Raw genomic sequence first — 23,585 nt, 5'->3', positions numbered from 1 at the left:
GCCCTAATGAGTGCCCCCCCCACCCACCCCCTTTGGACAGTCTCCCTCAGATGGTCACGTCAATCAATTCAGCTGCTTATTTATGTATTGTATTTATTTACCTTTCTTGTACATCAGTGGAGCTGCACACTAAATCTCGTTGCACTGACGTGCCAAGACAATAAAAGATATTATTATTATTATTATTATGTCCTGTGGTTCTTGATTCCCCTACTCTGGGCGATAGACTCTGTGCATCTACCCGAACTATTCCTCTCATGGGTTTTGGTTTAGAGATACAGCATGGAACCAGACCCTTCAGCCCAACAAGTCCACACTGACCTTCGATCACCCGTTCACACTAGTTGGACATTATCCTACTTTCAATCCACTCCCTACGCAATAGGTGCAATTTTACAGAGGCTAATTCATCGACAAAGCCGTACGTCTTTGGTATGTTGGAAACCGGAGCAACTGGAAGAAACCCTGTTTCCCAGGGAGAACATGCAAACTCCACAGAAAATACACCCAAGGTCAGGATCGAACCTGGGTCTCTATAACTGCATCAGCCACTGATGCCACCCTCCTTTAGTTCATGCCAGCACACTCTAGTTAAATTGCTCTGTTACACTGAAGATAGACACAAAATGCTGGGGTAACTCAGCGGGTCAGGCAGCATAGAAACATAGAAACATAGAAATTAGGTGCAGGAGTAGGCCATTCGGCCCTTCGAGCCTGCACCGCCATTCAATATGATCATGGCTGATCATCCAACTCAGTATCCCGTACCTGCCTTCTCTCCATACCCTCTGATCCCCTTAGCCACAAGGGCCACATCTAACTCCCTCTTAAATATAGCCAATGAACTTGCCTCGACTACCCTCTGTGGCAGGGAGTTCCAGAGATTCACCACTCTCTGTGTGAAAAAAGTTCTTCTCATCTCTGGAGAAAAGGAATAGGTGATGTTTTGGGTCAAGACCCTTCTTCAGACTGAGTGTCAGAGGAGAGGGAAACTAGAGGTATGAAAAGGTACAGAGCCGGCACCGATGACCAAGGAAAGGTGGAGCCCACAATGGTCCATTGATGGCTCTGGAAGAGGTGATAACGAAGGGGTATATGGATGCAAATAATGGATCTAGAAGGATGACTAGGGTGGGGGAGGGATGGAGAGAGAGGGAATGCAAGGGTTACTTGAAATTAGAGAAATCAATACTCATACCACTGGGTTGTAAGCTGCCCAAGCAAAATGTGAGGTGCAGTTCCTCCAATTTGTGTGGCGATGGCCCAAGACAGAAAGGCAAAGGCATCATTTATTGCCCTCCTGCAATTGCCTTTGGGGAGGTGATGTGAGCTGGAACTAAAGTCCATGTAGTGAAGGTACAGAACTCCCACAATGCTGTGGTGGTGGGAAGTCCAGTGGCAATGAAGAAACACTGGCATATTTCTACAAGGAATCACCAGTATTTGAGTCCTCCTCAGTACCGAGATATCTGACCCAGGTACCTCCATTCCAACTCACCTCCCCCTCACTGGGAGCGAGAAGACATCCCGAGTTCTTTCAGCAAAGCCAATTCCCAAAACAAGGTCCTCCTTGACACCACTGTGCTCTTTTTTCTGATGGTTAATTTTGGTGTACTCGAGTACAGTCAGTGTTGCGAAGTAGAAACACAACGTCCAGAATGGGCGGAGCTGGTCCCCACAGTACAATAACCATCTTGGGCTGGACAGTAGCACAGCTGATAGAGCTGGTCTCTCACACTGCCACAGACCCGAGTTCCATCCTGATCCCCGCTGCTGCTGTCTGGCCCACAGAGTTACTTCAGCACTTTGTGCTTTGCTCAACATTCTAGCATCTGTTGGTCTCCAGATCAGGTGAAAATAGAATCATAGAATGACAGAGTAGGGAAACAGGCCCTTCGGCCCAACTTGTCCATGCTGACCAAGATGCCCCATCTACGCTGGTCCCATTTGCCATGTTTGGCCCATATAGCTCTAAACCTTTTTTATCCATGTACCTGTCCAAATGTCTTTGAAATGTTATAGTTCCTGCCTCAAATACCTCCTCTGACAGCTCGTTCCATATACCCAGCGTCCTCTGTGTGAAAAAGTCCTGGTTAAATCTTTCTCTCTCACTTTAAACCTACACCCTCTAGTTCCTTTTGGTTCCCCTACTCTGTGCATTAATCCTATCAATTCCCCCTCATGATTTTATACACCTCTGTAAGGTCACCCCTCATCCTCCTGCGCTTCGAGCATTAAAGCCCTGGCCTGCCTGTCCAACACCTCCCTATCGCTCGGGCTCTCAAATCCTGGCAACATCCTCTCGTATCTCTGCTACACCCTCTCCAGCTTAACGCCATCCAAAACCGATCACAATATTCCAAATGCAACCTCGCCAATAAAAGAAATCTGGATTTTAACCTTTGGTCTGTTGGGAAAAACACTTATTAAAATATGGTAGGCACAAAAAGCTGGAGTAACTCAGCGGGACAGGCAGCATCTCTGGAGAGAAGGAATGGGTGACGTTTTGGGCCGAGACCCTTCTTCAGAAAGGAGTCTAAAGTAACTCCAGCATGTTGTGACTATCTTTGATTTAAACCAGCATCTGCAGTTCTTTCCTAAACACTTAATAAAATATGGTACACTAAAACAATCCAGACAATCCACAGTTAAGAACAGGACAGTTCCTTGATCATTGTTACTTTGCAGCCTATCTTTCATTTCTTTGTTCTATCTCAGTCTCTATATCTACATCTATATCTCTCGTTTCTCTCTCCCCTGACTCTCAGTATGAAGAAGGGTCTTGACCTGAAACGTCACCCGTTCCTTCTCCCCAGAGATGTCGCTTGTCCCGCTGAGTTACGCCAGCACTTTGTGCCTATCTTCGGTGTAAACCAGCATCTGCAGTTCAATCCCACACAGACGACATTGGACCCAGGCGCTAGAAGCAGCTCCAGCGGTATGAAACAGGGAGAGAGCTCATGTCAGTCAAGGCTGAAAATATTTCTGTGGTGTTTTTAAAACCTCTCTTGTTGCGGTATTTGCTGCCAGATGCACACAGGTCCAAGGAGAGGTGGAGAACTGAGTTCTGCACACATTGCAAGCAACACCTCTGCAACAGTTCTCTGGGTGAGACGGGAATAGATTGAATTAGCAGCAAGCAGATTAAAAAAAAACCTTCTCTGACTGGGTGTGCAATGATTCATTAAAGGAGCAATTTCCCACTGAGCTCAGGGACTGGGAAATGATTAAGAGGAGAGGGATGTTGTAAAGATTGAACACAAGATAAATTGTTATCTGTACATTGATAAAGTCATAAGATTATAAGTGAGTAGAATTAGGCCATTCGGCCCATCAAGTCCTCTCCGCCATTCAATCATGGCTGATCTATCTCTCTCTCTCCAAACCCCATTTTCCTGCCTTCTCCCCATAACCTCTGACACCTGTCCTAATCAAGAATCTGTCGATCTCTGCCATAAAAGTATCCACTGACTTGGCCTTCACAGCCTTCTGTGGCAAAGGATTCCACAGATTCGTCACCCACTGACTACAGAAATGTTCCTCGTCTCCTTCCTAAAAGAACGTCCTTTAATTCTGAGGCTATGACCTCTGGTCCTAGACTCTCCAACTCGTGGAAACATCCTCTCCACATCCACTCTATCCAACCCGTTCGCTATTCTGTAAGTTTCAATGAGGTCCCCCCTCATTCTTCTAAACTCCAGCGAGTACAGGCCCAGTGCCGACAAACGCTCATCATAAGTTAACCTGATCATTCCTGGGCTCATTCTTGTAAGCTATCTCTGGACCCTCTCCAGACCCAGCACATCCTTCCTCGGATATGGTGCCCAGAATTGCTTACAATATAAGTGCTGACGAAAGCTCAGGATATGTACGTCCCCGTTAGAGTGAAGGGCAAAGCAGGCAAACGTAAGGAGGCTTGGCTGACGAGGGAATTTGAGGCATTGGTCAAAAACATGAAGGATGCATGGGACAGGGTATAGGCAGCTGGGATTAAGTGCATCTTTGGAGGAGTTTCGGGAACTGAGTAAACTGAAAAAGGAGATCAGAAGGGCAAAAAGGGGCCAGGAGATAGCTCTGGCGGGTAGCATTAAAGACAACCCCAAAAGATTTTATAAATACAGAAGGGGGGGGAAGGGTAACTAGAGAAGAGAGTGGGACCTCTCAGGGATCAAAGCGGTCACCTCTTGCCTCCCCCCCACCCCTCCCACTCCCCCCACTGGGTCCCTCTGTTCTCAGCAGCCCCCACCCCACTGGGTCCCACTTTGTACTCGGGGGTCCCCACCTATCCCACCTCAGCCCTGACCATCCAGGCTACAGTCAACATGGTTCACTCCGTCATTCGATTCCAAATCATTTTACTTCCCACCATCTAGTCTACAGCGCGGACAACGTTGAAACAAAACACAATAACGCGACCACTCTTCCTGGACGGGGCTCATAAAGGGCCTGTCCCACTTTCACCAACTAATTCACGACCTCTGCCGTGTTTGCCCTCGACTCATACTCGCAGCATGGTCGTCACGAGGTCGCAGGTAGGTCGTGATGCTAGTCGTAGGTACTCGTGGCAACAAGCAGGTCGGGGCGTTTCTCCAACATGATGAAAAATGTCCACGAGTAAAAAAGGTTGTGAATTAGGTTGTGAAAGTGGGACAGGCCCTTTAGTTGGAGCGATTGTCCGATCGTGGGTGAAGCGGTTTAATGCGTACACCGCAACGTACCGTAGAACACGGACGGGGGGTCGTGGAAGAAAGGATAGTCTGTGAAGAAGAGCAGGTAGGAGGTGTAGGACCAAGAGGCGGTGTAGAACATCAGCTTCCACATACTCTCCGGCATCTTGGCTGCATCCCTGGGTTGGAGATCGCACCACTGGGCGAACGGCTGGAAGAGAGAGAGAGACAGAGAGAGCGAAGCATTCGTCACCTTGCCAGGGCGGAAATAGATCCCACATTGAAGAAAGGTCTGAAGACGTGTCCCGACCCAAAACGTCACCTGTCCATAATCTCCTGCCTGACCCGCTGAGCTACTCCAGCACTTTGTGTCTTTTTTCCCCCCTGTAAACCAGCATCTGCAGTTCCTTGTATCCCCACCTTCGAACACCGGTTATAAAAGGCTGGGGCTTAGTTAGCGCCTTCTTAGAAACCTTTCGGGATATAAAGTGCTTCTTAGCCAATGAAGTACATTGGAAACTTAGCCAAAACAACACACACAGGTAATTTGTCCCACACATGGCCATGTGCTCATGACCAGGTACCCTGCTGTAAAAATGTTGTTGAGGGGAATTATGTTAACCATGAACTCAGGGCGAGTTCCTATGTACTACTGCTGATATTACCCTTGGAACTTTACTCCTACGTAAAGGATGGTACGTAGGGCTTTAGAAATACAACACGGAAACAGGCCCTTCGGCTCATCTAGTCCGTGCCGTCCAGCGATCACCCCATAGACTAACCCTATCCTACACACTAGGGACCATTGACTTGCAAACTTGCACGTCTTTTGGAATGTGGGAGGAAACCGCAGCACCCGGAGAAAACCCACGCGGTCACAGGGAGAACGGTGCGGACAGCACATGCAGTCAGGATCGAACCTGGGGCTCTGGCGCTGTAAGGCAGCAACTTCAGGCTGTGCCACAAATAGCGCGGAATCAGATTCCATTTTTTATGCTTTGAGTGTTCAGAATATTTAATGTCACTAAATCAAAATAGAGATGTCCATTCAGGGCTAAGATGAGATGAAACGTCTTCATCTAACTGGAGGTGAATCATTGAATTCTCAACCCAAGGGGCTGTGGAAGCTCAGTTGCTGAGTCTATTCAAGACCCAGATTAATATTTTTAAGACATTGTATGGAGTAAATAGATATGGAGTTAGTACAAGAAAGTTATACTGACCCAATGATTAGCCGTGGTCACCCTGAACGACAGGCTGGGCACGAGGGGCCGAACGGCCTGGTCCCACTTCTGTTTCTACGTGTTGTTCTGTTCAGTTATTCGGGCGAGGTCTTAAAACCTCTGGAATATGATCTTGTCATTGTTACCCAAGCTTCAATTAAATCCCTCTGGGTAGAAACAAAGAGTTTAAATCTGGGGCTCCACACCACACCACCTCCAGGTCCCTCAGATCGGCCGACTTGGGGTTGCTGAACATCTAGGCATAAGCTCAGGGGTGACCGTGCCTTTGTGGTTGCAGCTCCTAGACTGTGGAACAGCATCCCTCTTCCCATCAGAACTGCCCCCTCCATCGACTCCTTTAAGTCGAGACTTAAAACTCATCTCTACTCCCAAGCCTTTCTTGACGTCCTCTGAGCGTGGGCTACATGTATGTAGCGATGTTTGTATTTAATCTATGAACCATTGTTGTTTGTTATGCTATTCTTATACCAATGTAAAGCACTTTGGCCAACGAGAGTTGCTTTGTAAATGTGTTATAGAAATGAAAGTGACTTGACTTGACTTGGGGCGGTACAGTGTCGCTGCCTCACAGCACCAGATACCCGGGCTCGATCCTAACTGCGGTTGCTGTCTGTACGGAGTTTGCACGTTCTCCCCGTGACCGCATGGGTTTTCTCCCGGTGCTCCGGTTTCCTCCCGCACTCCAAAGACGTGCAGGTTTGTGGGTTAACTGGCTCCCGTCAATTTGTCCCTCGTGTGTGGGATAGATCTAGTGTCCGGATGATCACTGGTCGGCGCGGACTCGGTGTTTCCACGCTGTATCTCTAAACTAAATGAATGGGTCACTCAGGAGAACAACTCTGTGAGAAAGAGAACAAAAACTAGTTTGGGACTTGAGCTGTGACAAATAATTGATGCAGGTGGTTGATGGAGGTAGCAGGGAAGGAGGTGAAAGCTTGAGAGGAAATTTCAAGGCCAGAAAGCAAATTAGTCATGTGGTTTATAATAATCAGATTGTGGCAGGAAACTTCAAGGAGATCCAACACTAATGGTGTCTCAGCAAACAAGGACACATCTAACAACAGATAATAATAGATTTTGAGTTTTATCCAAATGCATTTGTAGCTGGGTAGAGGAATTAATGGTGCAATTAGAGATAAGAGGATTGTGATCTAATCGCCACTAAAAACACAGTCAGGGTTAGGAATTAAATAATTTAGAGTATTGATGCTGGTAAAGAGCAAACTAGAAACCACCGGGGTGGCGTAGTCTGAGAATAAGAAAAGGGACAAGACCAGCAGAATGGAATCATCTTGATGCAGAAGGTCTTGGGGCCACAGGGCACAGAAGTAGGGACTGCTGAGTTGAGTTGATTGTCACCAGGTACAGTGAAAAGCTTCTGTTGCATGTTCACCAGTCAGTGGAAAGACTATGCATGATTACAATCAAGCCATCCACAGTGTTCAGATCCATGGTAATGGGAATAACGCTTAGTAACATAGAAACATAGAAAATAGGTGCAGGGGTAGGCCATTCGGCCCTTCGAGCCTGCACCGCCATTCAATTTGATCATGGCTGATCATCCAACTCAGTATCCCATCCCTGCCTTCTCTCCATACCCCCTGATCCCTTTAGCCACAAACAGCCACATCTAACTCCATCTTAAATATAGCCAATGAACTGACCTCAACTGCCTTCTGTGGCAGAGAATTCCACAGATTCACCACTCTCTGTGTGTAAAAAATGATTTTCTCATCTCGGTCCTAAAAGACTTCCCTCTTATCCTTAAACTGTGACCTCTTGTTCTGGACTTCCCCAACATCGGGAATAATCTTCCTGCATCTAGCCTGTCCAACCCCTTAAGAATTTTGTAAGTTTCTATAAGATCCCCCCTCAATCTTCTAAATTCTAGCGAGTACAAGCCGAGTCTATCCAGTCTTTCTTCATATGAAAGTCCTAACATCCCAGGAATCAGTCTGGTGAACCTTCTCTGTACTCCCTCTATGGCAAGAATATAGAGCAAGATAACATCCAGTAAAGTCCAATTAAAGATAGTCCGAAGGTCTCCAATGAGGTAGATAGGAGGTCAGGACTGCATTCTACCTGGAGGGAGGATGATAACAGCTGGAAAGAAACTATCCCTGAATCGGGAGGCGTGCGTTTTCACACTTCTGTACCTCTTGCCTGATGGGAGAGGGGAGAAGAGGGTGTGACTTGTCTTTGATTATGCTGGTGGCCTTGCCGAGGCTGCACGAGGTGTAAATGGAATCAATGGAAGGGAAGTTGGTTTGTGTGATCCACAGTTCTCTGCACCCTGACCATGCTGGCCATCAAATACCCATCGACACCAATCCCATTCACCCCCACTTAGTTCACAGCTCTCGAGGCCCTAGTGGTTCAATTGCTGGTCCTCATTCTTCTTAAATATTGTGAGGTTTTACCTGGGTCTGTGCAGACATAACTAAGACAGCAATGGATCTTCCTCCCCCCCTCATCTTAAACCTACATCCTCAGATTCTCGATTCCCCAACTCTGGGCAAGAGACTCTGAGCATTCATCATGATTTTTTGCACCTCTATAAGCTCACCTCTCATCCTCCTCTGCTCCGAGAAAAGCCCTAACCTGCTCAACCTCTCCGTATATCTTAGGCCCTCGAGTCCTGGCAAGATCCTCATAAATCTTCTCCGCACCCTTTCCAGCTTGACAACATCTTTCCTTTAACACGATGCCCAAAACCAAACACGATGCTCTAAATATCGCCTCACCAACGTCTTACACAACAGCAACATGACCTCCCAACTTCTATACTCAATACTCTGGCTGATGAAGGCCAATGTGCCAATTGCCGTTTTGACCGCCCTATCCACCTGTGGTGCCACTTTCAACGAGTGACTGTATGTACCTGTACTCCCAGGTTGCTCTACAACACTGTATGTTTTCCAGCTTGGCAACATTTCCCTAAAACATGGTGACCAGACCTTCAACAGAACTAGGAACAATCTCCCCATAAGATGGTCACAGGGAGCTTTAAAAACCAATTTTGCAGAGGGTTAGGTACAGGACTGTAGAAAAATGGTACTAAAAAAAATAGGGCGAGATAAATAGTCCTGGAAGGATATTTCTAGGCAGATAACTACAAGAAAGTCGAAGGTGGGTTTACCCTGCATGTAAGTAAATGTAAAAAGACTTCAAAGACTTCAAACCCAAAACGTCAACCATTTTTTTTCTCCAGAGACGCTGCCTGACCCACTGAGTTACTCCACCACTTTTGTGTCTATCTGCAGTTCTTTGCTACACAATGTAAAAAGAGTGTTTGACAGGTGTTTGGTGGGTAGCATACGGGACGATGATATTGTGGCAATAACAGAGACCCAGTGAAGAACAGGCAGGAGTTGGTTGTAAATATTCATGCAGGCAAGGTACTTGGGAAGGGACAAGGGAAGAAATGAGAGTCATGCTGCATTGATTGAAGAGAATATTGCAGCACTAGAGAGAGGATCCCCTAGAATGACCAAGGACAGAGGAGAGAAACAGGGGTCCATTAATCTACGGGGACTATTATAGTTGTCATCCATTACAGTGAAGGACAGTGAGGAACAAACTTGCAGGGAACTGCAGAAATGAGCAAAAACCGTGGAGTAATGAATAACATAGGAGTTTTCAACTATCCACACACAGTCCAGTATATTAATAATATATAGGGCAATGAGCGGTAGGAGTTTCTCAATTAAGTTGTCAGTGAGTCTATAACAGGGAAATACTGTTTGACAAAATCTGATGAGAATTTATTTGAGGATGTAACAGGCAGGGTATATGGGGGAGGGGGGGGGGGGGTGGGGGGGGGGGAATGAACTATACAAGATCATAACATAAAGTGTGGGGTAGATGTGGAGAGAGGGGGAAACTGTGGGAGACCCATGCAGTGAACCCGGGCCAAATGTACAAACTCCACACACAGCACCCGAGGTCAGGATCGAACCAGGTTACTTGTTCCTGATCCGGAGAAAAACAGCTAGCATTAGGTTTATTACCGTCACGTGTACAAGTTCACAAGTTATAGGAGTAGAATTAGGCCATTCGGCCCATCGAGTCTACTCCGCCATTCTATCATGGCTGATCTCTCTCTGCCTCCCAATCCCATTTTCCTGCCTTCTCCCCATAACCTTTGAAACCCGTTCTAATGAAGAATTTGTCCATCTCTTCCTTAAAAATATCCACTGACTTGGCCTCCACGGGCCTCTGTGGCAACGAGGTCCACAGGTTAACTACCCTCTGACTAAAGTGGACAGTGAAAAGCTTTGTTTTGCATGCCATCCAAACAGATCAGATATACCATGCATTAATACAACCTCCTCAAACTCAACTACAATAGATGAGGCAAAGGAGAAAATTGGGTGTGCAGAATAAAATTCTCAGCAATAAGTCAAAGGTTTACCAAATGAGTAGAAACAATATAAACACTGTCTCAGCGTTCAGAAATTAATTATTACAAATATTGCTGTGGAATGTGGAGATTGTGGCTTCAAGTCGCACTTCAGGGACAAAGGCAGAACACCTAGGGCTTCTAGAACAATCCAGAGGGAGCACTGCACTGTTGCAGGCAACAGCTTTCAGGTGATTATTAATCAGGGTCCCTGAAGAAAAATGCAAAAAATAAATAAATAAATAAATCGCAGTACCACAACACAGTTGGTAGAGCTGCTGCCTCACCGTGCCAGAGGCCCGGGTTCGATTGTGGCCTCAGGTGCTGTCTGTGTGGAGTTTGCACGTTCTCCCTGTGACTGCATGAGTTTCCTCCGGGCGCTCCGGTTTCCTCCCACGTCCCAAAGCCGTGCAGGTTTGTAGGTTGCAGGCCTCTTTAAATTGCCCCTAGCATGTTGGGGGGGAGTGGAGGTGAAAGTGGGATACCATAGAACTAGGGTTGAAGGGTGATCAATGGTCAGCATGGACTTGGTGGGCCAAAGGGCCTCCTTCCATGTCGTATCTCTCTCAACCAAATTAAACAAAATAATGTTTAACCCTCGACAAAGTGCAAAACGAGCGACTCTAGAGACAGCAAATACCGGAGGTACAATGTACTGGAGGGATTCAGCGGGTCAGGCAGCATCTATGGAGGAATGGACAGACCACATCTTGATCGGGCTGCTTCATCAGAGCAACTACTGTCTGATGAACGATTCTGACCTGAAACAAAAGTAAAAAAGATAGGACTGGTATCACATTCTAGTTTGTGGGAACTTTCTGTGCAATTACCTTTAGAGAAGAGATGAGGAGGAATTTCTTCAGTCAGAAGGTGGTGAATATGTGAAATTCATTGCCACAGACAGCTGTGGAGTCCAAGTCAATGGACATTTTTGAGGCAGAGATTGATAGATTCTTGATTAGTGCTGGTGTCCGGTGTTATGGGGAGAAAGCAGGAGAATGGGGTTGAGAGGGAAAGATAGATCACCCACGATTGAATGGCGGGGAGTACTCGATGGGTGGAATGGCCTCATTCTGCTCCTGGAACTTATGAATTTATGTGGCTGCTACATTTTGGACGTTACAATAGTGACTTCAAAGGCACTCCTTTGGACATAACTGCAATGGAACATCCAGAGAGCCACAAACCATCTTGTGAGAATGCAAATCTGTCTTTTCTTTCTCAGGAGGATGGTGACTCGGGTGACTCTGCATTAATTTCCTGTAGTCTCCGATGTTGCGTTTACAGCCTTCTTGTAACCTTCCCGGCCAAACCACCACCACCACCACCACCACCACCACCAAGGTCTCAGGAGCTGAAGATATCCATCTCTCTGAAGAAGAACTGAAGGCATGAAACCTTGGCACAAACACTGAAGCCAGTAGTCAGCCAATTCAATTCAATCTAAACGACATCAAGAAATACGTCGGAAGGAACTGCAGGTGTTAGTTTAAACCGAAGATAGAAACAAAATGCTGGAGGAACTCAGCGGGACAAGCAGCATCGCTAGAGAGAAGGAATGGGTGACGTTTCGGGTCGAGACCCTTCTTCAGACGTCTAACAGCAAGAAATAGTTTGGAGCGCAGTGGCGCAGTTGGTAGATCCACTGCCTCACATCGCCAGAGACCTCGGTTCAATGATTCAGCGATACATATTGTCACGTGTACCTAGGTACAGTAAAATGCTTTGTCTACCGAACAACCCGGTAAAATCATACAGCAGACCTCATCTGGGCAGTTATTTAATTAATTAATTGCTGGGTTTTTTCCTTTTTCCTTCCTCCCACAATATGTAATATGTAAAAGAATGTGATTCTGTTCCATTCTGTTTGTTGTTTGTTTGTTTGTTTTTTGCACAAAGTCCGCGAGCATTGACACTTTTCATTTCACTGCACATCTCGTATGTGTATGTGACGAATAGGCTTGACTTGACTGCACAAGTGTTGCCACATTAGTGGACTTGGCAAAGTTATAAAAGCTCACAGAACAGTCCTATCTACTGCCTGCCGTGGCAGGGGGCTCTGTCCCACCCCTCTCCACCTTGTCCCCACTTCGTTCTTGACCCCCACCCCCTCCCCACCGGGTCTCCCAATCCTGACCACAAATGCTGCCCGTGTGGAGTTTGCACGCTCTCCCCGGTTTCTTCCCACATCCCTCAGACGTGCGGGTCAGTAGGTTAAATAGCCTCTTGTAAATTGGCCCTAGCGTGCAGGGCAGTGGGTGAGAAACAAAGAACTGGTGTGAACGGGTGGTCGATGGTCAGTATGGGCTCGGTGGGCCGAAGGGTCTGCTCTGCATGCCGTATCTAACTAAAGTAAACGACAGTCTGTTACCGCAAAGGGGGACGAGGGTGTTCCAAAATCATTGGAGCTCCTTGTCCTTTGACAGGACCAGTTACAAGGGATAGTCATGCTGTTGCTTAAGTAACCTTGGCAACCATCCACTCTGCACTCTCAAGATCATACGTACTGCAGCAGCAGTTAGCACTGAAGGCTTTGTCACTGCACAAGAAGAATCACAGAGAAAATTCTGTCTGCTCACTCTTGTTCCAGATATCTCAAACTGGCCTTCTCCATATCCTGCCTCCGTATATTTATCCATCTTCCGTTTACAAAACATAATTACCTCTTCCATTTAAGCCTCTGGCTGCAATCCAAGCCCCCAAGGTTAAAAAAAGATCTTCATTTCACTCTCAACCTTTGTTCTTTTGCGATGATCTGCAATTTATTCCTTCTAATTGTACGCTCTGACAATCAACCGACCTGCAACCAATACGTTTGTGAAGAACAGGATACAAAGTGCTGGAGTAACTCAGCGGGTCAGACAGCATCCTTGGAGGATGTGGATAGGCGACGTTTTGGGGCGGGACCCTTCTTTAGTTTGAAGACAGACAGAAAAAGCTGGAGTAACTCAGCGTGACAGGCAGCATCTTCTTCAGACTGAAGAAGTGTCTAGTCTGAGGAAGGGTCTCGGCCCGAAACGTCACCCGTTCCTTCGCCCCAGAGATGCCGCCTGCCCCGCAGAGTTATTCCAGCTTTTTGTGTCTACCTTCAGTTTAAACCAGCATCTGCAGTTCCTTCCTACACTCTTCTTTAGATTCATGGCTGCACCTTTGACTTGGAAGGGCGAAGGGTCCCGACCCGAAACGCCACCTATCCATGTCCTCCAGAGATGCTGCCTGACCTGCAGAGTTCCTCCAGCACTTAGTGTTCTGCATAAGATTCCAGCATCATCAGTGCCTCGAGTCTTAAATTTATTAAGAAGCTGTGGAGGAGAACAGATGGCAAGTCTGACAGGATTAGCCAAAGAGTAGGAGGGGAAACGCAAGACACTGCAGATGCTGGAATCCGGAGTAACAAACAAGATGTTGGAGGAACCCAGTGGGTAGAGCAGCATCTATTTTACCTTTAGAAAGGAGATGAGGAGGAAATTCTTTAGTCAGAGGGTGGTGAATCCGTGGATTTCATTGCCACAGACGGCTGTGGAGGCCAAGGCAATGGATATTTTTAAGCCAGAGATTGACAGATTCTTGATTAGTGTGGGTTTCAGGGGTTGTGGGGAGGAGGCAGGAGAATGGGTTTGAGAGGGAAAGATAATAAGATCGTAAGTGATAGGAGTAGGATTAGGCCATTCGGCCCATCAAATCTACTCCGCCATACAATCATGGCTGATCTATCCCTCCCTCCATACCCTATTGTCCTGCCTTCTCCCCATAATCTCTGACACCTGTACTAATCAAGATGTCTATTCCTGCCTTAAATATATCAACTGACTTTGTCTCCACAGCCTTCTGTGACAAAGAATTCCACAGATTCGCTACCTTCTGACTAAAGAAATTCCTCTTCATCTCCTTCCTAAAAGAGCGTCCTTTAATTCTGAAGCTACGGCCTCTAATCCTAGACTCTCCCACTAGTGGAAACATCCTCTCCACATCCATTCTATCCAAGCCTTTCACTATTCTGTACTTTTCCAATGAGGTCCCCCCTCATTCTTCTAAACTCCAGCAAATATAGGCCCAGTGCCGTCAAACGCTCATCATATGTTAATAGATAGATCAGCCATGATTGTATGGCAGAGTAGACTTGAGAGTCCTTGCCTCTCACACCTCCACAGTGCAGCACAATGGTCAGGGGTGCACCACAGGGTAGATGTAACTTAGAATAAAGGGGAGGTCATTTAAGGCTGAGGTAAGAAAAAACGTTTTCACCCGGAGAGTTGTGAATTTATGTGAATTCCCTGCCACAGAGGGCAGTGGAGGCCAAATCACTGGATGGATTTAAGAGAGAGTTAGATAGAGCTCTAGGGGCTAGTGAAGTCAAGGGATATGAGGAGAAGGCAGGCGCGGGTTATTGATAGGGGACGATCAGCCATGATCACAATGAATGGCGGTGCTGGCTCGAAGGGCCGAATGGCCTCCTCCTGCACCTATTTTCTATGTTTCTATGTGCGGCACATCTGACCACTACCTTCACCCCAGGGCCCAGAACAGCGAGGGAAGCCACACAGTGTATATATTTATATATTTATAAATTAATAAACACCTATTTAACGCGTTACATTTTAGTTATTATTTGAACACTCCAAATTTTTCTCCAAATCTCTGACAAAATCCTCAGCACCAGGGTTGCAGTAGATGAAGAAGAAACAAGGAACTGCAGATGCTGGATTACAAAAAAAACAGACAACATGCTGGAGTAACTCAGCGGGGTCGGGCAGCATCTCTGGAGAACACGGATAGGTGAAGTTTCGGATCAGGACCCTTCTGCAGACTTAAACCTATGTCCTCTGGTTCTCGATTTCTCTACTCTGGGCAAGAGACTGTGCATTCACCCTGTTACACCTCGATAGCATCACCCCTCATCCTTCTGCGCTCTAAAGAATAAAATACTAGGCTGCTCAACCTCTACCCATTGCTCAGGCCCAAGAGTCCTGGCAACATCCTGGTAAACCTTCTCTACGCCCTTTCTGGCTTTCTGTGCCGACCAGCAAACTCTATACAGACAGCACCTGCAGTCAGGGTAGAACCCCCGGTCTCAAACACTGTCAGGCAGTGACTCTACCACTGTGTCTTTATAGTGTCATAGAGGTGGGCAGAGGGGGTGGGTGGCTCTGTTGGTAAGGAATGAAATTCATTCCCTTGCGAGGGGTGACATAGAATCAGAAGATGTAGAGTCATTGTGGATAGAACCGAGAAATTGTGAAGCTAAAAAGACCCTAGTAGGAGTTATCTACAGGCCCCCAAATAGTAGCCTGGACATAGGTTGCAAGTTGCATCAGGAGTTAAAATTGGCATGTAACAAAGATGGTTATGGGAGATTTCAACATGCAGGTAGACTGGGAAAACCAGGTTAGTACTGGACCCCAAGAAAGGGAGTTTGTAGAGTGCCTCCGAGATGGATTCAGAGAACAGCTTGTACTGGAGCCTACCACGGAGAAGGCAATTCTGGATTTAGTGTTGTGTAATGAACTGGATTTGATAAGGGAACTCAAGGTAAAGGAACCATTAGGAGGTAGTGACCATAATATGATAAGTTTTCATCTGCAATTTGAGAGGGAGAAGGGAAAATCGGAAGTGTCAGTATTGCAGTTACACTTAAAGGGGACTATGGAGGCATGAGGGAGGAGCTGGCCAAAAGTTGACTGGAAAAGAACCCTAGCAGGGATGACAGTGGAACAACAATGGCAGGTATTTCTGGGAATAATCCAGGAGATGCAGGATCATTTCATTCCAAAGAGGAAGAAAGATTCTAAGGGGAGTAAGGGGTGACCATGGCTGACAAGGGAAGTCAAGGATAATATAAAAATAAAAGAGAAGACATATAACATAGCAAAGATGAGCGGGAAGCCAGAGGATTGGGAAACTTTTAAAGATCAACAGAAGGTAACTAAAAAGGCAATATGGGGAGAAAAGATGAAGTGCGAAGGTAAGCTAGCCAAGAATGTAAAGGAGGATAGTAAAAGCTTCTTTAGGGATATGAAGAGGAAAAAAAAGTTGAGACAAATGTGGGTCCCTTGAAGACAGAAACAGGTGAATTTATTATGGGGAACAAGGAAATGGCAGACGAGTTGAACAGGTACTTTGGTTCTATCTTCACTGAGGAAGACACAAACAATCTCCCAGATGTACTAGGGGACAGAGGACCCAGGGTGACGGAGGAACTGAAGGAAATTAGGCAGGAAATGGTGTTGGGTAGACTGATGGAACTGAAGTCTGATAAATCCCCAGGGCCTGATGGTCTGCATCCCAGGGTACTCAATGAGGTGGCTCTATAAATCGTGGACGTATTGGTGATCAATTTCCAATGTTCTGTAGATTCTGGATCAGTTCCTGTGGATTGGAGGTTGGGGAGAAAGCAGAGAATTTCTCGACCAGTTAGCCTGACATCAGTGGTGGGGAAGATGCTGGAGTCGATTATCAAAGATGTAATAGCAGCACATTTGGATAGCAGTAACAGGACCGGTCCAAGTCAGCATGGATTTACGAAGGGGAAATCATGCTTGACAAATCTTCTGGAATCTTTCGAGAATGTAACAAATAAAATGGACAAGGGAGAGCCAGTGTAGTGGATGTGGTGTACCTGGACTTTCAGAGAGCCTTTGATAAGGTCCCACACAGGAGATTAGTTGGCAAAATTAGGGCACATAGTATTGGGGGTAGGGTATTGACATGCATAGAAAAATTGGTTGGCAGACAGGAAACAAAGAGTAGGGATTAACAGGTCCCTTTCAGAATGGCAGACTAGTGGGCTGCCACAAGTTTCAGTACTGGGACCGCAGCTATTTACAATATATATTAATGATTTAGATGAAGGAATTAAAAGTAACATTAGCAAATTTGCAGATCACACAAAGCTGGGTGGCAATGTGAACTGTGAAGAGGATGCTATGAGGATGCAGGGTGACTTAGACAGGATGGGTGAGTGGGCAGCTGCAGTATAATGTTGATAAATGTGAGGTTATCCACTTTGGTGGCAAGAACACGAAAGCAGATCATAACTGAATGGTGTCAGTTTAGGAAAAGGGGAAGTACAACGAGACCTGGGTGTCCTTGTACATCAGCCACTGAAAGTAAGCATGCAGGTACAGCAGGCTGTGAAGAAAGCTAATGGAATGTTGGCCTTCATAACGAGAGGAGTTGAGTATTGGAGCAAAGAGGTCCTTCTGCAGTTGTACAGGGCCCTGGTGAGACAACACCTGGAGTATTGTGTGCAGTTTTGGTCTCCTAATTTGAGGAACGACATTCTTGCTATTGAGGGAGTGCAGCGTAGGCTCACGAGGTTAATTCCCGGGATGACGGTACCGTCATACGATGAAAGAATGGAGCGACTGGGCTTGTATTCACTGGAATTTAGAAGGATGAGAGGGGGCCTTATAGGGACATATAAAATTATTAAAGGTTTGGACATGCTAGGTGCAGGAAACATGTTCCCGATGTTGGGGGAGTCCAGAACCAGGGGCCACAGTTTAAGAATAAGGGGTAGGCCATTTAGAACTGAGATGAGGAAAACACAGAGAGTTGTGAATTTGTGGAATTCTCTGCCTCAGAATGCAGTGGAGGCCGACTCACTGGATGTGTTTAAAAGAGAGTTACTGAAGATAGAGCTCATAGGGCTAGCAGAATTAAAGGATATGGGGAGAAGGCAGGAACAGGGTACTGATTGTGGATGATCAGCCATTATCACCTCTGGCTCGAAGGGCTGAACAGCCTACTCCTGCATCTATTGTCTATGTATTTATGTATGTATCTATGATACAGCATGGAAACTGGCCCTTCGGCCCAACTTGCCCACACCGGCCAACATGTCCCAGCTACACGAGTCCCACCTGCCTGCATTTTAGTCCATATCTCTCCAAACCTGTCTAACTGTCTGAAGAAGGGTGTGGACCCGAAATGTCACCCATTCCTTCTCTCCAGAGATGCTGCCTGTCCCGCTGAGTTACTCCAGCTTTTTGTGTCCATCCACCTATCTAACAGTTCTTTGAACGTTGGGATTGTCCAGCCTCAACTGGCAGCTTGTTCTATAAACATGTATTTTGTCTTTATAATGCAAATGAAAAAAAATGCTGCATATGCTGAAATGTGAAATAACACCGAAAATGGTGTGAAGAAACACTCAGCAGGTCAAGCAGCGTCTGTGGAGAGAGAGGTGGAGAGAGAGAAACAGACCAAATGTTTTCCAGGCTGATTCCTGGGATGGCAGGACTTTCATATGAAGAAAGACTGGATAGACTTGGCTTGTACTCGCTAGAATTTAGAAGATTGAGGGGGGATCTTATAGAAACTTACAAAATCCTTAAGGGGTTGGACAGGCTAGATGCAAGAAGATTGTTCCCGATGTTGGGGAAGTCCAGAACAAGGGGTCACAGTTTAAGGATAAGGGGGAAATCTTTTAGGACCGAGATGAGAAAAAAATTTTCCACACAGAGAGTGGTGAATCTGTGGAATTCTCTGCCACAGAAAGTAGTTGAGGCCAGTTCATTGGCTATATTTAAGAGGTAGTTAGATGTGGCCCTTGTGGCTAAAGGGATCAGGGGGTATGGAGAGAAGGCAGGTACAGGATACTGAGTTGGATGATCAGCCGTGACCATATTGAATGGCGGTGCAGGATCGAAGGGCCGAATGGCCTACTCCTGCACCTATTTTCTACGTTTCTATGTTTTCGGCCGCTACCCAAGATTACAGTCACACGCTCGCTGGACACGCTCACTGACCTGAAAGAGATGGCGAGAAGCAGCCTTCCGGAGCAGCGTCCACCCGGCAGCGCAGAGCAGGAACATGAGCCCCTCGGTCGCCGAGAGAGAGGCGTTTGCCAGCAGCGTCCGTTTAGACAGCTCCAAGCCGCAGTCCTTGCACTCCGCGATCGCGTTGTTCATGCAGGTGAAGCTTTTAACCAGCACCTCGCTGTAACTGGGCATCGGCTCCACCATCCTGATGGTCTGCCTCCGACCGCCCGGCTCCATCCAGCAGTCACAGAAATAGCGATGAATCCCAGGGACGCCAAGGGGAAGGGGAAGGGGAGGGGGGGGGATATAACTGACTGTAAACACACACACACACACACACACACACACAGCCAGACAAGGAGATACCGGGCTGAAAGTGTCCGATTCCCTGCCTCCTGCTTGTTTCTTGTTGGCTACAAATTGTCTCGGGGGAATGTTGCAATTTCGCAGCTCCGCGCTACATGTCTCCTGAATCAAGTCCTGGTGTCTTTGTGCATGGCGATGATGATCCGAGCTCACATCCTGGTCTGCTTCAACAAGGACCGAGAAACCCTCGCTTCATTCAATATTTAGCAACGATGGGAGTGCCCGGCCGAGCGGCGGGGATGTAAGCGGATTTTTTTGTTTTTTGCTGACACCCTCAAGTCTCCCGCTGCCCTGGCTGTTCCTTTGCCAATTCCACCTGCTCGCTCGCTCGCTCGCTCCCTGGGTCGGGTTTGTATCCAGCGACTTCTCTGATCTGACCGTCAGCCTGGCCCCGCAGCGCCCATCCGCACAGCGAGCGAAAAAGTCGAGCTTTGACAGGCTGCTCACGTTTATATTCAAAAACCAACACAACACACAGAGGGGGAGAAAACACAATCAGAATGATTCCTCGTTAGCAGTCCGATCGCGTTCAGCTGGCAACTAGACCCTCCCACATTGATTCATGCCAATGCACAGCCTTCAGCTTATTGGAGCCCTCTCCCACATAGTAATTTGCCACAATAGACAGGTCATGGCCGGGGGATTCCTCAATCCCCATATTATATTATATAATATAAAACATATAATATATGTGCGTGTATGTATATATATATGTATATGTGTAAATATATATGCGTGTGTACATACGTGTGTGAGTGTATATGTGCATATATATACATGTGTATGTATGTATATGTGCGTGTTGTGTATGTACATTCATATATTGTGTAGACACAAATGACGGGGCGACCCAGCGGGCCAGGCAGCATCTCTGGAGAGAAGGAATGCGTTTCGGGTCGAGACCCTTCTTTGTGTATATGTATGTACATTCATATATTGTATGTATGTATATATATGTGTGTATGCATGTAATATGTATATGTGTGTGTGTACGTTTATATATATGTGTGTGTACATTTGTGTGTGTGCATGCGAGCGTCTGCAGATACACAAAGGCACAAAAGTCTGGAGGAACTCAGCGGGTCAGGCAGCATCTCTGGAGAGAAGGAATAGGAATGGTCAGGGAAGAGGGGAACGAGAGATTATAGACATGGTATGGAGGGATTATGAACCAAATGCTGGCAGGTGGGGCTACTGTAGCTGGGACATGTTGTGGCCGGTGTGGGCAAGTTGGGCCGAAGGGCCCGTTTCCTCGCTGTATCACTCTATGACTCTACAAATGAATGGGAGATATGCAAACATAAGTAAGTAAGTTTATTGGCCAAGCATTCACATACAAGGAATTTGCCTTGGTGCTCCGCCCACAAGTAACAACATGACATACAGTGACAGTTACGAATGACTCAGAAAACACTAAACATTAATAATAATAAGACATTGATGATAAAACACCATTGATCAAGCATGTGAACCAACTAAATACCAGATCAAAGGGAGGCTACAGATTTTTGGCTGTTGAGTAGAGCAACTACTCGTGGGTGCAAGGATAATCAAGGAAATGTGGGGCATATTATATATAATATATAACTCATTATCGCCCCCCCCCCCCCCCCCCATATCCCCTATCCCACAGCTAACAATGGCCTATTGTGAACGACAGTTCTCTCTGATATCTGTCGCTGCACAGTGGAGGTGTACAAGGCTCATGAACACTGGCTGCGTCAGCAACAGCCACAGCAAGCGCTCCATCCGTGGAAGCCCCGGGGCTGCAGACCCGCTGTGTGGGGAGAATGAAGGCGGAGCAAGGGGGTGGGGGGTGTCTTAAGCGCGGTCCCGGGGTGAGTGGCGAACGTTACCCGGGGCCGGGAGATGGAAGCGATACTAAAAGGGAGAACTCAGCAAGATGTTGAAGTGAAGGGCTAGTATAACCCTCGGTATCTCCAGCCATTCTGAAAGCCTTTGCAACCAGTGAAGAAAAAGCAAAATACCGCAGATGCGAAATCCCGCATCCCACGCCCGGCGTTCATTAACCCTTCAATGAAGTTCATCCCAAACTCTGACGCGAAACGTCGCCCATTCCTCCCTCTCTGCAGAGATGCTGCCTGTCCCGCTGAGCTTCTCCAGCGTTTTGTGTCTATCTTCGGTGTAAACCAGCATCTGCAGTTCAGAGTGAGAGTGGTCACTTAACAGCATTCGAAATAAATGCAACAACTTTAGATGTGTTTAAGAAGGAACTACAGATGCTGGAAAATCGAAGGTACACAAAAATGCTGGAGAAACTCAGCGGGTGCAGCAGCATCTATGGAGCGAAGGAAATAGGCAACGTTTCGGGCCCTGCGCATGTTGTTCCATTGTTTAAAAAGGGGTCTAAGAGTAAACCTAGCAATTATAGACCTGTTAGTTTGACGTCAGTGGTGGGCAAATTAATGGAAAGGATACTTAGAGATAATATATATAAGCATCTGGATAAACAGGGTCTGATTAGGGACAATCAACATGGATTTGTGCCTGGAAGGTCATGTTTGACTAATCTTTGACTAATAGAGAGAGTACAGAGGAGATTTACTAGAATGTTGCCTGGGTTTCAACAACTAAGTTACAGAGATAGGTTGAATAAGTTAGGTCTTTATTCTCTGGAGCGCAGAAGGTTAAGGGGGGACTTGATAGAGGTCTTTAAAATGATGAGAGGGATAGACAGAGTTGACGTGATCAAGCTTTTCCCTTTGAGAATAGGGAAGATTCAAACAAGAGGACATGACTTCAGAATTAAGGGACAGAAGTTTAGGGGTAACATGAGGGGGAACTTCTTTACTCAGAGAGTGGTAGCGGTGTGGAATGAGCTTCCAGTGGAAGTGGTGGCGGCAGGTTCGTTGGTATCATTTAAAAATAAATTGGATAGGCATATGGATGAGAAGGGAATGGAGGGTTATGGTATGAGTGCAGGCAGGTGGGACTAAGGGAAAAAAGTTGTTTGGCACGGACTTGTAGGGCCGAGATGGCCTGTTTCCGTGCTGTAAGTGTTATATGGTTATATGGTAATCTTCTTGAATTTTTTGAAGAGGTTACTCGGGAAATTGATGAGGGTAAAGCAGTGGATGTTGTATATATGGACTTCAGTAAGGCCTTTGACAAGGTTCCTCACGGAAGGTTGGTTAAGAAGGTTCAATGGTTGGGTATTAATGGTGGAGTAGCAAGATGGATTCAACAGTGGCTGAATGGGAGATGCCAGAGAGTAATGGTGGATGGTTGTTTGTCAGGTTGGAGGCCAGTGACTAGTGGGGTGCCACAGGGATCTGTGTTGGGTCCACTGTTGTTTGTCATGTACATCAATGATCTGGATGATGGTGTGGTAAATTGGATTAGTAAGTATGCAGATGATACTAAGATAGGTGGGGTTGTGGATAATGAAGTAGATTTTCAAAGTCTACAGAGAGATTTATGCCAGTTGGAAGAGTGGGTTGAAAGATGGCAGATGGAGTTTAATGCTGATAAGTGTGAGGTGCTACATCTTGGCAGGACAAATCAAAATAGGACGTACATGGTAAATGGTAGGGAATTGAAGAATGCAGGTGAACAGAGGGATCTGGGAATAACTGTGCACAGTTCCCTGAAAGTGGAATCTCATGTAGATAGGGTGGTAAAGAAAGCTTTTGGTGTGCTGGCCTTTATAAATCAGAGCATTGGGTATAGAAGTTGGGATGTAATGTTAAAATTGTACAAGGCATTGGTGAGGCCAATTCTGGAGTATGGTGTACAATTTTGGTTGCCTAATTATAGGAAGGATGTCAACAAAATAGAGAGAGTACAGAGGAGATTTACTAGAATGTTGCCTGGGTTTCAGCAACTAAGTTACAGAGAAAGGTTAAACAAGTTAGGGCTATATTCTTTGGAGCGCAGAAGGTTAAGGGGGGACTTGATCGAGGTCTTTAAAATGATGAGAGGGATAGACAGAGTTGACGTGGATAAGCTTTTCCCACTGAGAGTAGGGAAGATTCAAACAAGGGGACATGACTTGAGAATTAAGGGACAGAAGTTTAGGGGTAACATGAGGGGGAACTTCTTTACTCAGAGAGTGGTGGCTGTGTGGAATGAGCTTCCAGTGAAGGTGGTGGAGGCAGGTTCGTTTTTATCATTTAAAAATAAA

The 23,585-nt window shown here is 46.5% G+C and overlaps 1 protein-coding gene across 2 annotated transcripts in view; it reads right to left on the bottom strand.

The window, feature by feature from the left end:
- The window catches only part of cers1 (ceramide synthase 1), a 30,488-nt gene extending 10,586 nt beyond the window's left edge, over window positions 1-19,902 (bottom strand). For both annotated transcript variants that reach the window (XM_033046977.1, XM_033046978.1), the window contains exons 1-2: window positions 19,064-19,902; window positions 4,719-4,878 (exon numbers count right to left, since the gene is read on the bottom strand). In XM_033046977.1, coding sequence (XP_032902868.1) covers window positions 4,719-4,878; window positions 19,064-19,312 — 409 coding nt within the window. In that variant the 5' untranslated portion in view covers window positions 19,313-19,902. The remainder of the gene's footprint in view (window positions 1-4,718; window positions 4,879-19,063) is intronic.
- Window positions 19,903-23,585: the final 3,683 nt, after the last annotated feature.

This window comes from Amblyraja radiata, chromosome 29 (genome assembly GCF_010909765.2).
Source record: "Amblyraja radiata isolate CabotCenter1 chromosome 29, sAmbRad1.1.pri, whole genome shotgun sequence".
NCBI classification, from domain to species: domain Eukaryota; kingdom Metazoa; phylum Chordata; class Chondrichthyes; order Rajiformes; family Rajidae; genus Amblyraja; species Amblyraja radiata.
Note: the sequence above shows the minus strand (reverse complement) of the source record. Positions and strands in the feature narration are given on the sequence as shown.